At 39.8% G+C, this 20212-nt stretch overlaps 1 protein-coding gene across 9 annotated transcripts in view; it reads right to left on the minus strand.

Annotated features, from left to right (window-relative positions):
- Positions 1 to 20212, minus strand: part of PKP4 (plakophilin 4) — a 115797-nt gene that overhangs the window by 15479 nt on the left and 80106 nt on the right. For all 9 annotated transcript variants that reach the window (XM_075180835.1, XM_075180827.1, XM_075180828.1 and 6 more), the window contains 2 exons: positions 17775 to 17988; positions 1064 to 1247 (listed from right to left, as the gene is read on the minus strand). In XM_075180835.1, coding sequence (XP_075036936.1) covers positions 1064 to 1247; positions 17775 to 17988 — 398 coding nt within the window. The remainder of the gene's footprint in view (positions 1 to 1063; positions 1248 to 17774; positions 17989 to 20212) is intronic.

Genomic DNA, 20212 nt, shown 5'->3' on the forward strand with positions numbered 1-20212 from the left:
AGAAGATCTAACCGGGATTCAGTGCATAAAAAACAGAAAATATAGCTCTTATTCAGACCAATTACAACTCAGGTCTACTTAATAGGGAAATATAAATTACTATGATGGCATAACATAATAGCCTGGACTTAATGAGGAACTGAAGAGTGTTTGACTTCAAATGGATTTGCTAAGGGTCTTAGATGCATGATAACATGTATACAGTACGCCACATAATGTAAACTGCTTCCAGTTGTATGTGAACAGTTCACTTGTTACTCATTTTGTGACACGTTCATTTAGTGAGAAATGTATCAACTGTCATCAGTTATTTATATAGATAGCGCCACTAATTTTGCAGCGCTGTACAGAGAACTCACTCACATCAGTCCCTGCCCGATTGAAGTTTACAGTCTAAAAATTCCCTAACATACACACAGAGAGACTAGGATAAATGTTGATAGCAACCAATTAACCTACCAGTATGTTTTTGAAGTGTGGGAGGAAACCGGAGCATCCAAACACATACTAGTAGGTTAATTGGCTGCTATCAAAATTGACCCTAGTCTCTCTCTGTCTGTGTGTGTTAGGAAATTTAGACTGTAAGCTCCAATGGGGCAGGGACTGATGTGCGTGGGTTCTCTGTACAGCACTGAGGAATTAGTGGCGCTATATAAATAAATGGTGATGATGATGTCTATTAAGAAGAGAGATCTTCTCCTAAACTGTCTCCTCATAACAAGGCTGGAAGCAATGTAGATTTGTACCCCCAATATTAAGATAAAGGATCTTCTATATTCTTGCTCATGAGATATGAACCCACAAATTAGAGGCCTAATGGGTATACATTAAGCTGGATCTTTGCGATAATCTTCAAATGTTACTTTTCAAACAATTCCCGATTCTTTTATAAAAAAACCCCCAAAAAAACCCCTACATTAAAAATGCACTAATGCTTTAAGCTGCACAATAATATACATCTCGTAACCTTTACCTTTGAACTACATTAAGTGATTACATTGCAATTAAATATAAAGTTATGGCTGAAGCCCTGTGTCCCACAACCAGTAAAGCCAAGCGTTACCTCATGCAGCCAGTGGTATTGCGGAGAACCGATGAGGACTGAAACTTCATTTTGTGGTCATCGTCAAAAGAGGAATTATTCAGTCCGGAATGTGGAACGATCACAGTGTTTGTCAGTGGAGACAGAGCATCACGGATAATAGTCATCTTTACAGCATCACAGGATGATAAGTTCCACAGGACCCCTGTAAATACAGCGCACAGACTCATAAAACACTGACAAGGGGAGAATACAGAACATTCCTCTAGGTTATAAATGGCAGCAGCAATCTTCAAAGGAAAGTGTTTATCAGAGGTGAAAATATTTGGACATCACAAGCTATTACATGAACATAGTGTACGTTACTTTGATACAGCCCACATCATGTGGTATTATATGAGACAAGCTGCTGCAGAACCCTTTTGTTTTTTAGTTCTTTACAAACAAATAATACTCTTTTTTTTTTTCTCACAAAGGTACCCAAAAGCTGTTTATCATACTGCTTAAAACTGCACAACTACCTAGTTAAAGATTCTACTAAGATACTCCTCTCCCAGGGCAATTCTCTTAGGGCTGCGTAAAAAACCAAGGGTTGGGCGTGCACAAGTGTGAGGTCCAATTGTGATTGGTCCTCTCTCTCACTCCACCAATCACCATTTCAAGATGGTTAGCTTAACTGAATTGCAGGTTCTGGAGAGCCATGGGAAAAGTGGCTGCATGCAGTCAAAACTAATATATACTAGATAGATACATTACTACCTATACTTACAAATACTGCAGGCTGTCATTTTGTGGGCTGAACCAATTTATTCACAGCATAAAGACATTACTAGTGCTACCTTAAATTTCTCAATAGACTGTGAGACAATATAGAGGCAGATTGTGAAGATGAATTCAAAACGACAAGTTGCCTGAGTAAATATACTGCAAAATGCACTTGTATTTAATTGCATACATAAAAATTGCTATGCTGTATATTTTACAGATATTGTGCAAACATGGCCGCACCCTGGAGTCTGGTATCAGATGATCACTGCTGTTGGAGTAACTGCGGCCTCTGTATACAGCATGGGCTAAGGGCAGGCATGAGGGGGACAGGTAATATGTAAAGAGAGTCAGGCATGGAGAGGAGCAGACAAGAGACAAAATTTAGGGAACCCCAAGAAAGGTGGATAGCCTGCGACAGTCTGTTGTGTGTGTTAGGGGGATGTGATGGGAGCTCTGGCTTATGTTTTGCACAGGAGCCTTTAACAATCTAAGTATAGTAACTGTTCTGCTTGATTCACTGGTGTAGTTACAAAGGTGATTAATGCTTATTTTAGCATGCATGATTCCTTGCAGAGGACCTGTCATTTCAGCCAAAGGACAGCTCTCTCCTGTGCGGGGGAAGCATTGGGGCCTCTTCCTTTTATGATGTAAATAGTACAAGACATTCTAGAGAACAGGCTTAGATGATACACAGCAGATCCTCTTAGAATGATCTCTCCTTGCAAACCAGCGAGTGCAGAGAGTACATTTATTGTGTTGTCGGCTCCAAGCTGCTGGATCTACCAGACATTTACCAAATGCAGCTGCGAATACTGTCCATACAAATGTTTATCATGCACAATAAATACAAACAAGCACATTTATCAAACAGGCGCAGTATCTGCTATACATTTTATCTGCTGCAAGCGAAGCTGCTAATTAGTATTTTCTTTGTCACATTGTAGTTCTACATCACTATATTACACACCAACATCCAGCCACCAGTCCCACCAGGGTGGATTTCATGTCATAAGTACTTACCGTAACCAAAATATACAACCAGAGGGGTTAAAGCACATCTGTATGTTGGGTCAGACATTTCGTAGGCTGACCCAGTATTTCTAAAAATGCAGTCTACCAATTTGTTAAGAAATAGGGACATACCTGGTCACATTGAATTGGTGGGCTGAATTCTCATAAATACCAGCTCAGACGCCCCAACTATGTACAAAGAGCACAGTGGTGGCCTTTGTGATCAGTAGTCAGCCATGCAAAGCTCATACATTATTCCATTGCATTATTCCTGACATGTAATAAGAGTTTAACAAAGAACAGACCCGTAAGAAAGTTGAAAGGGGAGCGGAGGGATTGAAATATTCTCGTCTTCACGAAACCATCCAGCGTTATGTGTTTAGGATGGAGGGCTGCATGACAGCTGAACTAGAGGTGGGAGGTAATATTTCCTTTAAGTTAGTTTGAGATAATTAGGGGTGAGACTAGTATAAACACAGGGTTAGTACAAGGGGCATGGAAGGCCAGGGGCTAATGGTTTAGAGCTGTGATGGGCAAACAACGGCCCGTGGGCCAGATCCGGCCCACTTAGAGGTTCTATCCGTCCCACCAATATTTTAAAAAATTCCATTAAAATATGTATAAAATTATTAGGGCCGACCCTGTGTGTCAGAACCTTCATTTTTATGCCTTCCCAGCTATTTCCTCCATTACACTTCATCCTCCTTCCTAAAAGGACACTTCGTACGTCAATCACTCAAACACCTGCCCGCCCCCTAATGGCTGAAAGTCATGTGAGAAGAGATGGGCTGGGCCATATACAAAGGCGGATTTCGATTGGCTGCTGTGTTGTCAGTTAGTGGCTCACCAGAAAGACGGATCTGTAACAACCTGCTGAAATAAGTACTGTGTCTGTACGATCGCTGCACTTATAGAGGTAACACTGCTTTATAACACCCTCCTGTCCCATTCAAAAAATTTGTATTATATATTTCGATATTTGAGTTTTTTAATAAATTATATTGGCCCGCCTAAAGTTTTTCTTTGGCCCGCTCCTGAAAAAGTTTGCCCATCACTGGTTTAGCGCATGCCTGGCCAACCAGTGGCTCTCCAGTTGTTGTCAAACTACAAGCCCCAGCATGCTTTACCAGTACATAGCTGGCAAAGTATGTTGGGACTTGTAGTTTCAAAACATCTGGAGAGCCACTGGTTGGCCAGGCCTGATTTAGAGCTTCACTTATATTACCAATAAAGAAATAAAACATAGCGTATCAATTTGCGAAAAAATAATGACATTTCTCCTTGAGAGTCTGTGTTCTGCAGCCTGGGAAACTTTACATGCCATGCAACCTTGATGCTACTTACAAAGAGCTCTGGAAGTTTAGCCTCAGTGTGTCATCTTCATAATACCACCTTTCTCCACGGTGCGTCACCCAAATTGACAGACATATTATTAAAATCTTCACTTAACATCTGCCCTCGGAGGATTTGCTTCTTAGCGTTCCTCAGACAAGTTATACTTTGCTAATCAGATCAGACAACTGCGGTCTTCAGCCATTTAAAGCAATGTTGTTGTGAAGAATTGGTGTACTTCTATAGATTATCAATGCAGCAGAGGCTCTTCTTCCATATGGCTGGGTTAGAGAGTCCTTGCTTAATTCTAATATGCTGCACAACGTTGGAATTTTGACTAACAAACACTTTTGATGTTACTAACAGATGTACACGTATTGCTAATGTTCATAAAGCATCCAGTCACTCACACAACGGAGGCAGCCATTTTTACAGCTGAACCAATATTCACAATCCAGAATATTAATTCAATAGGAACCAGTGAAACCAGTGGAATAAAAGCCCATAAATGCCCATGGCTATGCCCCGTGTGTGTATACAAGAAGGTCCCTCGTTTAATACTACAGACACCGGCTGAAAGGACAATGCACCTCTAATCAGTATGGCACAGCATGGGGGGCGTAATGCTCACAACAAAATACATTAAATTTTTATTTTAAAAAATAATTAAATCTGTAATTGGTTGCTGTGTGTTTTTGCACATTCCCACTGTGTCTAACCCACAGAGTGTTCTGTTCTACTTTAAGCCGCATCTTCAAGAAACAAAAACAATTTATCTTCCCCACTCAAGGTCCTTCTTTTAAATATAAGCTTGAATTGCTGGGAATACCTCCCTTGTCCTGTGTGAGGAATGGAGGCTGTATCACCCGTAGCCTTGTTATGCTAAGGCGACGCAAGATCAGTCAGTGAGGAGTATAAACACAATCCATAGGACGACCACATCTCACTTTCCAATCATATGCTGAACTCTTTAGAACAGCCTATTGTTACTATGAAGAAAATAAATGACAGCGCTGATGTACAGCAAATTTGAATTAAAAATACATTAAAAGTAATAAAAGTATATATTTGCTACTCAAATATTTTCAGCTTCATTGACATATGCCCATGACATGTATTGTTCTCTGTTTTTGTCTCTTGCCCTGCAAATGTACTAATTGTTGATTCTTATCTGTACATGATTGATATTTTTCAAAATAAATAGTTAAAAAAAAAAAAAAGTAATAAAAGACAGAAACCCTAATACATACCGACACCCTGTAATGGATCAGTAGTCACGACAACAACAATTACCACTAGACATCCACTATCTGACAATATTCAATATAATTATTCAGAAATTATCACTCATAAGGTGCACCAAATAAAAATAAAAAGTAGTCCAATACGGATAATATCCATACAGGTGAATGGCCCCTAAATCTAAGTACATGGGACTATTTTAGCTTAAATATTTGGAAGCCTGGGAAAATTTCTGGAGTTTCCCCCTCTCTTTTCTTTCTGACTAATAAAGTTCCACAACATTTACACCAACATGCATGTTATATAAGATTCTGGCCATATAAGGAACATACGAGAAGAGTTCTCTCTCTCTGGTTAAGGAACCCATTAGAAGTGTTTTGGATTTCTAAGGATATTATTCGTCTTGGCCATTTTTTTTGTGCACCTTATGATGGATAACCTCTGAATAATTATATTGAATATTTTCAGACAGTGTATGTCTAGTGGTAATTGTAATTATTACTGTCGTAACTACCAACTGATCCATTATAGGGCGCCAGAATGTATTAGGGTCTGGGTTATTATTACTTTTAATGTATCTTACATTAATTAAAATTTGTTAGACATTAGCGCTGCCAATTATTTTCTTTGTTTGTTTTACACAGGAATCCGTGTGCTGTGTTTTTGATAACAGCAGACTGCACAGGTACTAATGGTAAGATATATTGGCATACATTATTTTAGCGCCTGATGAGAAGCAGAATGTATTCCTTCTTCTGCTTTGTCAAAGCCGCTAATGTGAAAATCACTGCTGAATAGAACTCAGCCAAGTTGTAAAAAGCTTCTTTGATTATTTTCACCTCTGTGAATCACATGACATAATGTTCCCCATCAGAAGCCAGGAGCACCACTTCAACTGTGCCACTGGCCGAATCCAAGGAGCAGAGCAGCAATACTGCAGTACGTAAAGTACGTGTAATCGTCCCCACACAGGAGGCCATTTTGTGTGTGTAATATAATATATACATTATAAATATTTATTACACACTTTTTCTTACAAGCAAAACTATCTCAATTTTTCTACATGCTTAGGGCCTGAAATGTCACCCAGCACCATCTGATAAAATCTAATCTTAATCTTTGGAAGCCCAGGCGTTGCTTTAGTTTCTCTATAATAAGATTGTTAACTACATAGGTGGCACACTTATCATGAGAGATCAGATACAATCACATATGATTCAACTATTATTTCACCACCAATTCAAACCCAAGCAGTACAGTGTGATCCGATTATGGCCCCAGTGCATGCTTTAACCTTGTCCCTGAGAGTGATTGAGAATGTCTCACTGGAGTCCACTTACTGCAATCCAGCTCCTTCCTCCTTTGTCTTTAATAATCTGCCTGCTTCTTCTTCTCCAAACTTGCGGGAGCTGCCCCTTTAGCCGCTGGACTGCATCCAGTACCAGGTCCTTATTACTGAACACACACATTTCCTCCTTCTCTGTCCCTTCATCACTGCAGATATTTCATGTGAAAAGACTTCAGCATTAAATTGAAAACTCAGCCACTTTGCCTGTGCACGTCACATTCTTAGTGCACGGTCCTTAACGCCCCTCTTCTGGCACATCAGACACTTAAATTCAATTGTGGAACGTTGGGGGGAGAATGGTTTGAGAGACCGTCGCATAAATTCTATATTAGCATGAAAACAGCACAGGCAGAGGGTTTGATGGGGTTTCTGACACTGTCAGTGTCTTGGTAATTGGTATAATTGCATCACAGTATTATAGGTTATATAGCTTCGCATCTCAGTTACACAAACCATATTTGAGGTTAAGTTCAGTTGACATGTAGTCTGTTCAAAAATTTAAATAGGGGTCTACAACAATTGAAAACCAATATTGGCTATGATCATTGAAATGTCTGTTAGTCTGGGACCAGCAATTGTAATAACTATGTAAACATAGGCAAAACCATAGATTGCACATTTATGTAGGCTTGTAGCAGCAAGAAGAAAATATCAAGTTTTATCAGAACGGATTTATAATTTGGATAAACGCTTTAGTTGGTCACTTACGAACTAAAAAAAATCATACTAAATTAAGAAGCACAGTTTACATACCTTCTTGTGCTCCTTATGCATTAAAATGCAGAACACGCTTCTAGAAAACATACATTGTTGTAGCAAAAATACATTGTGATTCCAGTGTTGGCAATCAGTTAGTTAACTAGATATAAGAGGTGTAAAACCACATTTATACATCTCTAAATCAGAGGGGAATTAAAATAAAACAGCAGATAGGTCAGATACAAACAAATTTTAAAGAAACTAAACAAAATTCACTTTCCAAAAACGTTGGTTTCACCCTTATGGTTTGCACCTCCTACAGGACAGGTGTAATAGCCGCCTGACAGTGATGACCGACATAGAATTTAGTTTAAAATCTACATGTATGTGTCACTAGCCAGCACAGAACATGTGTATGCAAGGCAGAATATATAAACGTATTATAAGCACAGTAAGCATGAACAGCATCTTGACATATGTATTTAATGTAAAAAATAAATATTTTTTTAACAATCCAGATTTTAATTGATTATTTTGTCAAGAGTTGTTAATTTATTTTATAATACAATTGTTTGTATGTGTTCTGATGTGACCTTACATTGCACAGATCCATGTGCGTATCCTGCAGTCTGTTCTCGGTTTGTCTATATACAGCAAGTAACACTTAGGCAGAGCCTACTTACACCCCGATTGAAATCAAAATGCATCTAGAGATATGCTTCAATTTGAAGACCGTCAGATCTATGCTCAAGTTCCATGCTCAAACTAAAACGCAGTTTGCAAGTTGCATTTGGGCTTGAATCAGGTCCTTACGTATCTGATAAGCAAGAACAAGCAGCTATATTAAAACAATATAACATATAAAAGCAATCTTGCAGTAATTAATGACCTTTGAATAGCAATAGTAACCCTCTTTGCTCTAGATAAAATACTACCGTAGACCTGAAATGTGCTACTACAGAATATGTCCAAGCAGAAGTTTAGTCATTATTGCAGTACAGGTGTATAAAAGTGTAGCAGCTACAATTATATGAGACATAAGAATGATTATCGGTAACCCGCTGAATAACGTTTCTGTTAGTAGATACAGAGCAACAGGAGTCTTTACCACACACTTCAATCGCAGCCTGTAGGCTTCCCTGTATACAGGCTGAATGAGCCCCTTGTTAGCAGGCTCTCAGGGGCGTTTGACTTAACTCTCGGTTTATAGAAAGCTGGGATAATTCAATGCACGCTCTGAAGCACTTGAAAGACCACAGAACGGAAGAAGGAGCCAAGTAAAGAATGGAGAATATTTGAGCTCTCTGATACTTTGTTCTCTCGCTCAGCAATCTCACTTTCCCTAAAAGCGTCAAATTCATTTAAAATAACCGACCGGCATGGCCCAACGCTTAGATTTTATTAGGGGAGGACTAGGAACAAGCATGCGGGTGAAAACACAAAGTTAAAAAAGGAAAGCGTCAGCCGCAGATCTATTCGCTCTTCAGATAATAGAACAAATCAATTTGGTATTTATTCATTCAAGAAATTTACAGCAATTTCACATAAACTTGCCCTTCCCTGAATTTACAAGTACAGCGCGCCTAGGGCATAATCTTCATTGATTTGATTCATTGTTCTAATGGTTTTAATTTTACAGCAACTTACAGCAACTTACTTTACTTTGGTATAAGTGTCTCTCAAACATTTTTTTAGACCCTCCTGAAAATACAAAAATATTCTAGTAGGTTATTTGGCTGCTATAAAATCGTACCCTAGTCTCTCTCTCTGTTTGTCTGTGTGTTAGGGAATTTAGATTGTAAGCTCCAATGGGACAGGGACTGATGTGAGCGAGTTCTCTGTACAGCGCTGCGGAACTAGTGCTATATAAATAGCTGCTGCTGCATAGCCGGGGGCATAGTGGTTAGCATTGCTGCCTTGAATCGCTGGGGTCTGAGTTCAATTCCGACCAGAGTGGTATGTGCCTGAAGCTTGTATGAACGTCACATGTCTTAATGGATTTCCTCCAAGTGTTCCAGTTTAATCCCACATTCCACACAGGTAGGTTAACTGGCTTGTGACTAAACTAAGCCTACGATGGTGTCCCTGTTGTAGGATAATTAGATTATAAGCTTCACTGGGTAGGGTATTAAGCATTTAATATCTGATATGTTACTGTGGTATAACTTTGATAATAGTTATTACCATTATCATCATCAATTTACGCACGCTAAGGACTCCTCACTTTCGTACAACCCTTACCCCTAGTTAGTTCCTCCTACATGATACAGTCAGGTGGGTGACGTCCACTGATATCTTTACGGAAACAAGTTCTGCACTCCTCATTCTGTGATATCAAACTGACAATGTAACACTTATTTCAGCATGTTGCTCTGAACTAGAGAACCCCTTTAGGGTCTTCTCTCACGTGTACCACTGGGTTGAAAATGTATATCAGACATCTATACCTACGCTGCAAGTTCGCAATGTGAATGGGCCCAAAAAGTCCGGTAATGTAGATTGGATGTCAGTCAGGACGTATGATCGATGTGGTCAGATAATGACAGCTTCTGATAGTACGGACAGAAGAGGACGGCTCACACTAAGGTGCCTCGTCTGATCCAGCTTCTGGGATGAAAGGCCACATCTTTCAGATCATGCGGATGTACATGTATTGCCAAATCTGACACAGATCTGACTGATAGGCGACAAAACGCATTAAACTGGAAGGAAAGATAAACGAAATGATTCTCCTTATCTCCTTGCAGTGTTTATATTCTCTGAAATCAGCCCCCCCATCCAACAAGTTCACAGGATGACCTCCAAGAAGGGACAACCTGGACTGTTCATAGCGGTCCTGTTGGCTGGGACAGGGAAGAGGCAGGACTGAGCGGCTTGCATGTGTAGTCTGCAGAGCGCCAATGGCATGTGAGGAGAGTCTGGAAAGTAAGATTTGGAAGGGGGGAGGTGACAAATGAAGGAGGCTCGGAGAACAGGGGTGGAGTGTTATATATAGGTCTAATTCCTACCATAATGCCTTAGGCATCTACATCTGTTAGTGCGGGCTGTCCTGTGTGCTGACAATTGAAAGATCACTTGGCATTTGCGTCACTTGTCGCCCAATGTGATGAAAGCTGGACAACTTCCAACATGGATAACTTGTAAAAGGTGAATTTAGAAGAAAATGCATGGCTGTAAAAAGAGCCAGATTAAAACCCTACGGGGCCTTGGTCAACACAATGGTTTGGGCCCCTTTACCCTCTCCGATTAAAACCAGAACATAAAAATGTGTTAGGCTAAAACAGGCCCCTCAGAGCCTACAGGCCCTAGGCTGGAGCAAAGGTTACACAATGTTTGATACGGCAATGGCCATAACACACATTAAACAGAACAGGTAAGTTGTCTGCAGAGTTATCGGTTTAACGTGTAGTAGTTTGCAGGAGACAGATCCACTAACTCTCTGCAGCAACAAAAAACATTTCCTTTGTTTTCACACACCTCTGTCTCTTGTGTCTGTGCTCCCGGCATTGCGTGGTAAAAGCAGATTCTGTATTTGCAGTGACTGAACTCCAGGTCAAGATCATCATACTTGAAAGCACCGGTGAGGATTACAGGAGATTATCTCACGGTTATTAAAGAAAATACAAGTCTTCAGAAACAAAATTGGCAAAGTGGATAAAAAGATCAGAGCTAAAAATATATGCGGAGGTGCAGAGCGACGCAGCCGCAGAGGACGGCCCCGAGGTAATCAGGTTCTGGGGAATTTCTGCAGCACATTTTCTCTATCAGCAAATTACGCTGCTTCTTGCAGAGTGACATTAATGGAAAGTGAATCATTTTATAGTCAGAGTAATTAGCATGTAACTCCTTGTACAATGGTGATTTATACCTCGCACAAGTGACTAAGCATTATGAATAACCATAGAATGATTACCTACATAATTGTGTCATATAACGCTCCAATGCAAATTAAAAGCGGACTGATTCAATGTGGATTAATGATGTCCCAGGAATACAAAGTTACCAGTATGGATAGGATCATGTAATACTTACCAGCTATTGGAGGGTTCTTTACCAACAAAGTTTTGGGATGTTTGTAGATACTTCAGCTCAGAACGTAATGCCTAAATCTATTTCTCTATTTCAAAGCCTTCCACTGTCAGACAATGTCTGAATGATGGCTATAGGACTGCACATTTGTAATTTATTGTAGATTTATTATAAGAAGTGAACATGGCATGCTTGTCGGGACAGATATTTTTAAAACATATCCCCAGAAGATACAGGAAAGATTTGTGTGCTCACCTATCAACTCACAGCCATAAGACAGAGCTCAACCGACAGCATAAAACACCACTAAACTGTATTATAAAAAATCATGTGGAATTCCACTGGGAAAAAAAAACCCGGTTATTATCACATTATAGGAGGGACATTTATAGTCCTGTTTTCACTTTTATGTCAGAAAAACGTTGTTTAATAAGAAAATCATGGAGAAGTTGCTCAGCGACCTCTGACATATATTCAACGCCTCTAATGGTGAGCCACATTCTCTTAATAAATCAGGATTGTTGGCGATTATGACTTTGCCGATGGTCAGAAGACTACAACACAGGAACCATTATTCATTTTATCAAGAGGTGCAAACAGCCTGCTCTTCCCTGTGTCATAGACAAAGATACAAGGGTAATACAGGGTGACGTACATAACGCACATGGTGGGGCGATATAAAATCTGATATCACATAAGCCTGTAGTGCACTCTAGTTTGTCTTGAACATTCCCATTTATCTTTACAGTAGCACAAGTAGTAAATGTAAGAACTAATCAGATATTTTAAGAAGCCATAAAAGGGCTCATTCACACAAGTGGTTTATTGTATTACAATGGAAGAAATTAATCAGGGAAACAGCGCAGCAAATAAAAGCACATCCAAGCCGTGTATATCTACTGTCATTTGAGTGGATCAATGGATCTCTTTCTCCCAATCTATTGTGAAACTGCTTGTGCAGACAGTACAGCTAATGTAATAGGTACAGACACACATTAGGTTCGTGGACTACCTGAAGCCTATGGTTTGCAGAGGACTTGTTTATTCATCATTGTTTATACAGATTTAGTAGCACTGGATACCTGTACAAACTCCAGGCGCGCGACTAAACAAACAGAAGATTCAGCATAAGACGTGACATCAGGGTCATATGAGGAAGACAGACGTGAGACATAGGGTAGAGAGGACCCTCCCCATGAGAGCTTACATTCTAGAGGGAGGGGGTAATGAGCAACAGTAGGTGCAAGTAGAACACAAGTGGATGTGGACATGAGGGTCTAGGAGGGGATAGGGTAGGCAAGCATGAAGAGGTGAGTTGTGGAACATAGAATATTGGGCAGCATACGACGGTCTGTCATATAAAAAGTACAATAACCCCCGTTCTCTTATTGTAACTACATAAAGTCATGAATGAGTCTAAATCAAACACATAAAAAGAGAAAATTTCTATCACAGAAACACATCAGGTCAAGTTTCCCAGTACGCTTCTTAATTAGCATAATTTATAAGACGGTGATTAATTTCCCTTTAAGGAAATGTCAGACGCACAGCAGGTGTTTTTATTGATCTGTTATGGAGTTTCTTTCCTACATCCTCTAATTTCTTATTTCTACATCAGGCAACTACAGAAAATACACTTACTGAAGTGTATGTCAGTTTTCAAGTTCTAAAAAAATGTGAAAATATATTTTTTTACATTCACGTGTGCCCCTCACTTGCTCACTAAGGAGGCAGACATTTTGTGGGCGGATCCTTTATGGACAAGAATAAAGCCTATAATTTCAACTAGTAACATTTCACCCAATTCCATAGTGACGTAGGCGCTTGTTCCCAGAGTCGTAAGTCCAGGACGATGAAAATATGGAGACACTGCCCATCTTTGTGCAGTGTTAGGATTGGCCTGTGTGTGGACACCTTTAGATAAACCATACTTGCCAACTTTCGGCAAGTGTATTCCAGGAGGGGGGCGTGTCTAGAGGGTGGGAGGGGGTGGGGTGCGGCCAAACACGTCATTTTGGCACCCCCCCCCCGCAACGAGAATGCCATTCTGTCGCGGGGACAGGGCCAAGGTGACGCGTTTCACCGCAAATCGCGCCATTTAGGCTAGGCAGTTGCCCGAGACTTACCTGCTCTACCGGGAGTCCGTATTCCGGGAGAGTTGGCAAGTATGAGATAAACCAATTTGTATTTTAGACCTCATCACAAGGACTATTGCCAACAGTGACTAAAATATACCCATGTTCGTAATAATCTTGCTACTAAACAGATTTGCAATATATCAATTTCTTTTTGTAAAATGTGTTGCTTCATCTTTAATTCACATATTGACTATTACAGTGAAAAAGCCTAGCGAGATCTGACTAGTTTAAGCATACATCAATGTAATTAGGAGTAGAAGTCCCTTGAAGCAATGAAAAAAAGAAAAGAAATGAAAAAAAAAAAAAAAAGACAGAAAATGCTTTTCGTCGGCATAATATTAAAGTAATCATCATCAGACACTGCAGAAAAACTCAACCTGCACATTTTGTTTGTTTTAATACCAGGCTGGGGAGTATAACAGATTACAGTACCAGTCACAGAAGACTGGCTGGAGAACCCACCTAATGACCGCAGAAGCCGGCGCATTAAGCGCTTCTGTGCATCGGAGACATCTTGCCCGTAACATTTGATTCTTGGAAACCTAATTTAATTCTTCAAGGCGTGTTAGTGAACAAACGCAGAGGCTTACCTATCTGTAATCAGGGACTGTGAACGGGCTAATATGCTGCTAGGCAACGTGACATCTGTTGGAGTGAAATGAATGTACACCAGAAAATGGCTGACTGCACGCTTTTATCATTAAACAATGCTCCTCTCCCGGGCAGCCCCGCAAGTCGCATCTAACCATTCACTCTTCAGCTTTTTGTTTGGGTTTCCACTAGATACTGATAGGGAACTAATGAGAATTTACTTTTATCCTTTGGCAGGAAGAGCCTTAGATGTAGCTGAATAAGAGGGCTGGTTTAATGTGGAGGAATGTCCTTGTTAAACCTGGTTGGTTTCTGAATGGGATGCATTGGCAATATAAAACGCACTGAGCAGTCACAGTTAGGGTTTAAAGACTAGCAGAGAGGTGAAGTGGCGGCATTTCATTTTCTCAAGCCGTGAAAAGTAAGTGTTGAATGGTACAGAGTCGTGTGCTTCATACAATGATGTGAAGCAGAGAACAGTACACTTTTTATTATTAAACTTCCAGATAGAAGCCTTGTATTCTGCACAAAATCTTACCAACAACTTTCCTCAATTAACGATGATCAATTAACGATGATCAAATAACGATGATCAATTAACGATGATCAATTAACGATGATCAATTAACGATGATCAATTAACGATGATCAATTAACGATGATCAATTAACGATGATCAATTAACGATGATCAATTAGCATTCCCACGCGAAACTCTAATAAGTCTTTCACTTTGTAAAATTCACCATTTAGTTCAAAGAGATCCAGTCATGTCGATTTTTAAAATATTTTTTTTTTGTAATTAACTACTTAGAAACACAATGAAAAAACAACAACAACCAGACAACAAAAACACCTTTCCCTGGAAGAAGGTTTGGTAAACACTGAAGGTTGTTATATACCCACATGTCTTTTTATGCAGCTGTAGACACCAGGGATCATTATGTCATATACTGTGCACACACAATTTACTATTCTAGTTGGACTGTTTTAGACCTAAATCACAACAAGCGAGGGCACAAAACAATTACTGATCCAAATCCTTTAGAAGTATTCAGATAATAATTGGTACTGCCAGAAAAGAAGGTTGTACAATGACCCCTATCTTACCCTGTACCTGTTCCTTGTCTGATAGCACCCGTTGTGCCGCAGGGGATCTGGGCATTTGGATGTACGCGTTTCCAACTTGGCCATAGATCCGGCCATTCGGGTCAAGCTACAGAATTGACCCAATTATGAGTGTAGATTTGGAAAGCCAGTTTTGGAGACAATTCACTGCAGTTCGCATGTTAGTCTGGGTACTGGCAATGTAATCGTACAAAATACATTTTAAAGAAAAACACCAGCAATCTTTTTAACGCAGATAGTGTTACAGCCGATAGCCAAGTTTTGCTAGTAATGTCTGTGTATATCAAAGGAACGCGCACCTTAGATACTTAAGCTATTAATCATCATGCTGGCCAATACATTTGACTGACCTCTGAATTTTTCATGGATTTCACTCTTCACCAAAATATTTATTAGACTGAGAGAAAGATAAATTCACATTGGTCCCATTTACTTTGAGTGCTATTCTGCTTTAAAACCCACTGCTTCCAATATCGATTAAGTCGCTAATCACTTAATAAACAGGTGCCAGCAGTGTAAAACAATTCCAACACTAAAGGAGGACAGTCACTATATCATACATAAAGCAGACAGAACAAATTGCTGTTAAGCACCCACAAAAAGGCTGCCATTTATTTATACATTTTAATACTAGACAATATTTACCATATCTACTGCACATTACACAGTATTGCAAACAATTATTACAATAAAATGCACAGAACGTAATCGGTGGTTTATGAATCTGGCACCACTTGCAAATCGATTGCTCTCATTTGCATATAGTCAGTAATGACATCACTATGTGGGTGTGGCTTTAATGTCTTATTCGTCTCCCTGTTCTGCTTTGAGAACCTGACTCTGAAATCTTGTGTGTGTAACATGTTAATTGTAATAATTACATCCAGGAAAAATCTTAATTAGCCTGTGTACTTTGAGCGTGTCTTGAACACTGTGAAATGCAGGAAGGGGGCAGTTACTGGTCAAGAACACTTTAGTCAAGTTAAATCAGTCATTAGCTTATGAATTAGTTTATGAATACGGCTTCTCTCATTTATGATGTTGGGAGGAATATAAAGAGAGAACATTAGGTTGAGACATTCATGAGCAGCATTCAATTATTTTTGCCAATATCACACCAGCTTGAAATTGAATGCTAATGCTTTAGTTAATCAGTGTACTTGGCGTCAGAGTTGATTTTAAATAAATAATAGTGATAATGAACATTGCATAGGGAACAAATTACCCAAACAATAGGGTAAAACATTGTCGTTCCACAATCATAGGACGCGATGCATTGCAAACATTATAATTAGTGGCAGAGCCATCTAGTCTGCTATTTTCATATAAATAAGCAAGTTTATAATATAGTTTAACTGCTCCAAGCACAATCCAGGCATTCTGCAGCTTCTCAGACAGGTTTATAATCTCAAACATTTATATAATAGTCCAATTGTAGAGCCAACTTCTCAGACAAGTTTATAATCTCAAACATTTATATAATAGTCCAATTGTAGAGCCAACTTCTCAGACAGGTTTATAATCTCCGACATTAATATAATAGCCCAATTGTAGAGTAATTGGCATACATTTCATTCTTCTGTAATCATTACACTGTACCCCTCTCACTGAGCTATTTGCAGATGGCAAACACTTTAAAGCACACCTTCCACTTACACAAAGTAGAAGCAGCCATTTTGACTGTAGAGAATCAGAGGAGAATGTAGTGCGTTTAATGCAACACAATAAAACCACTGAGGCACTTTCTGACCCCATGTACATGGGGCCTGGCCAATATGCAGCAGGGTGGTAGGTGATTTGGATGGTGAACGGATAGGAGACATTCTCATGAATATTGGTTCAGCATTCAAAATGGCTGCCACATTTGTGAAATGACAGGAACATTGTAAACTACCTACGCTTTGTCTTCCCTGATCCTGTTCTCCATTCCCCTGTGGAACATATTCCATAACAGGAGTTAAGAAATAAGACACTGGTACACTCTCCGTTGTGCCTTAGTAAAAGTGTCAGCTATTTTAGGCTAACAAAAGTCTCCTCCTGAGTCCTTCAAAAGTCCTCCTGACCAGAAGTCTCACGTGCATAAAAAGCTTAACTTTGACTAAAAAAGCTCTCTCTAAAAACGAACAAGTTGTTTCATGCTTCAGTGAGTTTATAGGCAGCATTCTCATGAATGTTGGGCCAATACACAAAATGGCTGCCACTACTGTGTGTAGTCAACAGGTTCATTTTAATACTCACAAAGAACACAACAGTACAAACATTTGTACAAGTGAATCTATCACGAAAACGGCATCATGAACTTTTATGAACAAAGTATAGTTATATAGTTCTCAGGTGACCCCAAGTTATAACCATCACTATATAGCATCTATGTAAGGCAATAATTTCCTCTCCATAACAGAGGCACGACCGAAGTGATACACCTGCCATTCATACACACTACTCACCAGTAACAAGTTCTCTTATTTCTTGGTCATTGGTTTTTCTCAGTAGTCTAAGGAGGGCGGGTATTCCTCCAGCGTTCTTCACCGCTATCTTGTTTTCATCAGTAGATTTGCCATACACTAAATTCCTCAATGCACCGCATGCGTTCTTCTGGACTTCCAGAACTTTGTTATCCATAAGATCCACCAGGTGTTTTATTCCTCCCAGTCTGCACACCTGCAAAATTCAGTGAGAAAAAAAACCTTAAAACAAACGTCAAGTGTGTAATGTGGAAATGTCACAGTGTTTAATTTAAGTTAATTTTCAGTTAAATGGAGCTAATGATCACATTTATTAATCATTCAGATTAAAGCTAAAATTCAATGTTCAGCCCAGCTGCAGTTTTTGGTAAAAAGTGTATAGCCAACTACCTGTATTTACAGAGGACACATCACATACACGGGGGAGGCAAGTATTTTTGGGCTGAACCCATATTCTTGAGCAGGGCTCGAAAGTCTTGTGAGACAAGTAGCCAATACACTAAGTGTACTACTGATTGTCATTTCTATTGATGTGACTGAAGGATCATCTCTGGCTATTTAAAAGATCCAGCTGGCTCCAAAATTTGCATTGCTGACTCTTGAATTCAACATGGATTTGTCCACCTCCGTTCATAAGAGAATGTACCTTACTAATTCCCTAGGAACCAGTTCCCTCAATGTCTCGATACCTCGGTGATATCACAGCAAATTGATAGGCTACACACTGGTACAGCCCACAGAATGCATGCCACCACTATGATGGACATTGGGGACCTGTCACCTGCACAATGCCCTCCCATTACCTAGAAGGCTGACAGCCAAGCGTTCACAACCATGGCATTAGGTTGCTGTGCACTCCCCTCTCTTTCACGCACCTTTCCAGGGAAATTAATCAACACAATACAGACAGACAACCTGGAGCATAAACCACTGATTTGTGCCAGGGCTGAGACATTAACCCAGCTGCAAAGCGTTTGCCTTCAAGATAACATAATGTGCTAAAATTCAAGAGCCATCTTTGTTAATGGTTTTCTCTTACACATCCCCACATGATAAGTACAGCTTCAGTAAAAGTCAAATTACAATGGACCATAATTGACACATATCACTGTGGCAAAAATTAGTTTCTATCTCCCCCACTGTTTTATACTGTGCTATCTTGCCTTTGGCATAATCCAAATGAACTGTTGGTTGATAAACACTGATGTAATCTCAAGTGATCATTCAGAGGCAATCTGGAATCACTGTTCTAGAATCGAAGGCTTCCTACAATACGATGTCACAGTCTCACAGGGTACAATGAGCATGCCCTCGCCAATTTATGCAACAATGGCACTCTGTAATCACAGACTGGAAGGACATGATGGGACTTGTAGTGAGACATCAGCTGGACAGCCACAGATTGACAACTTATCAATTAAAACCCTTGTCCACCTACGCTGGCCTGTTAAATACATCAGCCCACCTCCCAATATAGAGAGGATGGGGATCACAAACATTTATATGCTGCCCAGGCCAAGCAATCTACAGCCCTGTACAGCAAGCACCCAATAGCCCTATTCCACTGCAGTCATCAGTGTCATTATGTTCTAGTTATATTCTGCCCATTATGTCAGGTGCGCTCTTTTATACAACTACAATTGCATATAAATATATATATACACACACACTATGAGAAAAACCCTTGCTTTAATCTCTACTCTTGCGATATCCCTTCCTTTGAGAATTGGGCTTGTGTGTATTTGAAGTGAACGAGCCGCTCACAGCCAGCTAAGAGTCAAATGTAAACACTTCAGCAATGTAATTTACAATTCAGAGCATGTCCTGTAGCAGGAGCAGACTACCCATGTTTCTCGAGCTGCGGCTGTGTATGGGTTTGGAGAAAGGAATATAATCACTTAAAATGCCGCTGTAATGTGAACAGATGTTATTGATGAGGAAGACGCTATAAATCTACATTATAATGTGAAAGGATTTTTACACCTGTGGGACATTGTTCAGGCTTTGTGTCACCAGTAACTTGGAAACCTCCTTATTGTGTTTTGCTTGCGATTCATGCGCCGTGGATGCAGTTGGCAGAACAACGCTGGTGGTTTTAATTCATCAGCAATCATGGGTTAGGTAGGGATGATTTATAGTGTACTAAATATAACACCAGCGGCCACACTGCGCCAAGATGTTAGAATCTTACATGCCATTTTTATATCGGTGTTGAGCAGTATCTTATGTTGGGTTTAGTGTAACATGTAAAACGAAATTTTTGTCATAGGACACAGGGAGATAAAGTGATTTTTCCACAGTCAGCAGGTCTCCCAGTGTCATTGTTTTTGCCATCACTGTTCTTAATCACTGAACAAGCTGTTCTCTGGACGACAGACATAATGCTGACAATAGCTATTTAAAGCAGCAATCCCTTGGGA

Source organism: Mixophyes fleayi, chromosome 7, assembly GCF_038048845.1.
Source record: "Mixophyes fleayi isolate aMixFle1 chromosome 7, aMixFle1.hap1, whole genome shotgun sequence".
In the NCBI taxonomy this organism is placed as follows: Eukaryota; Metazoa; Chordata; class Amphibia; order Anura; family Limnodynastidae; genus Mixophyes; species Mixophyes fleayi.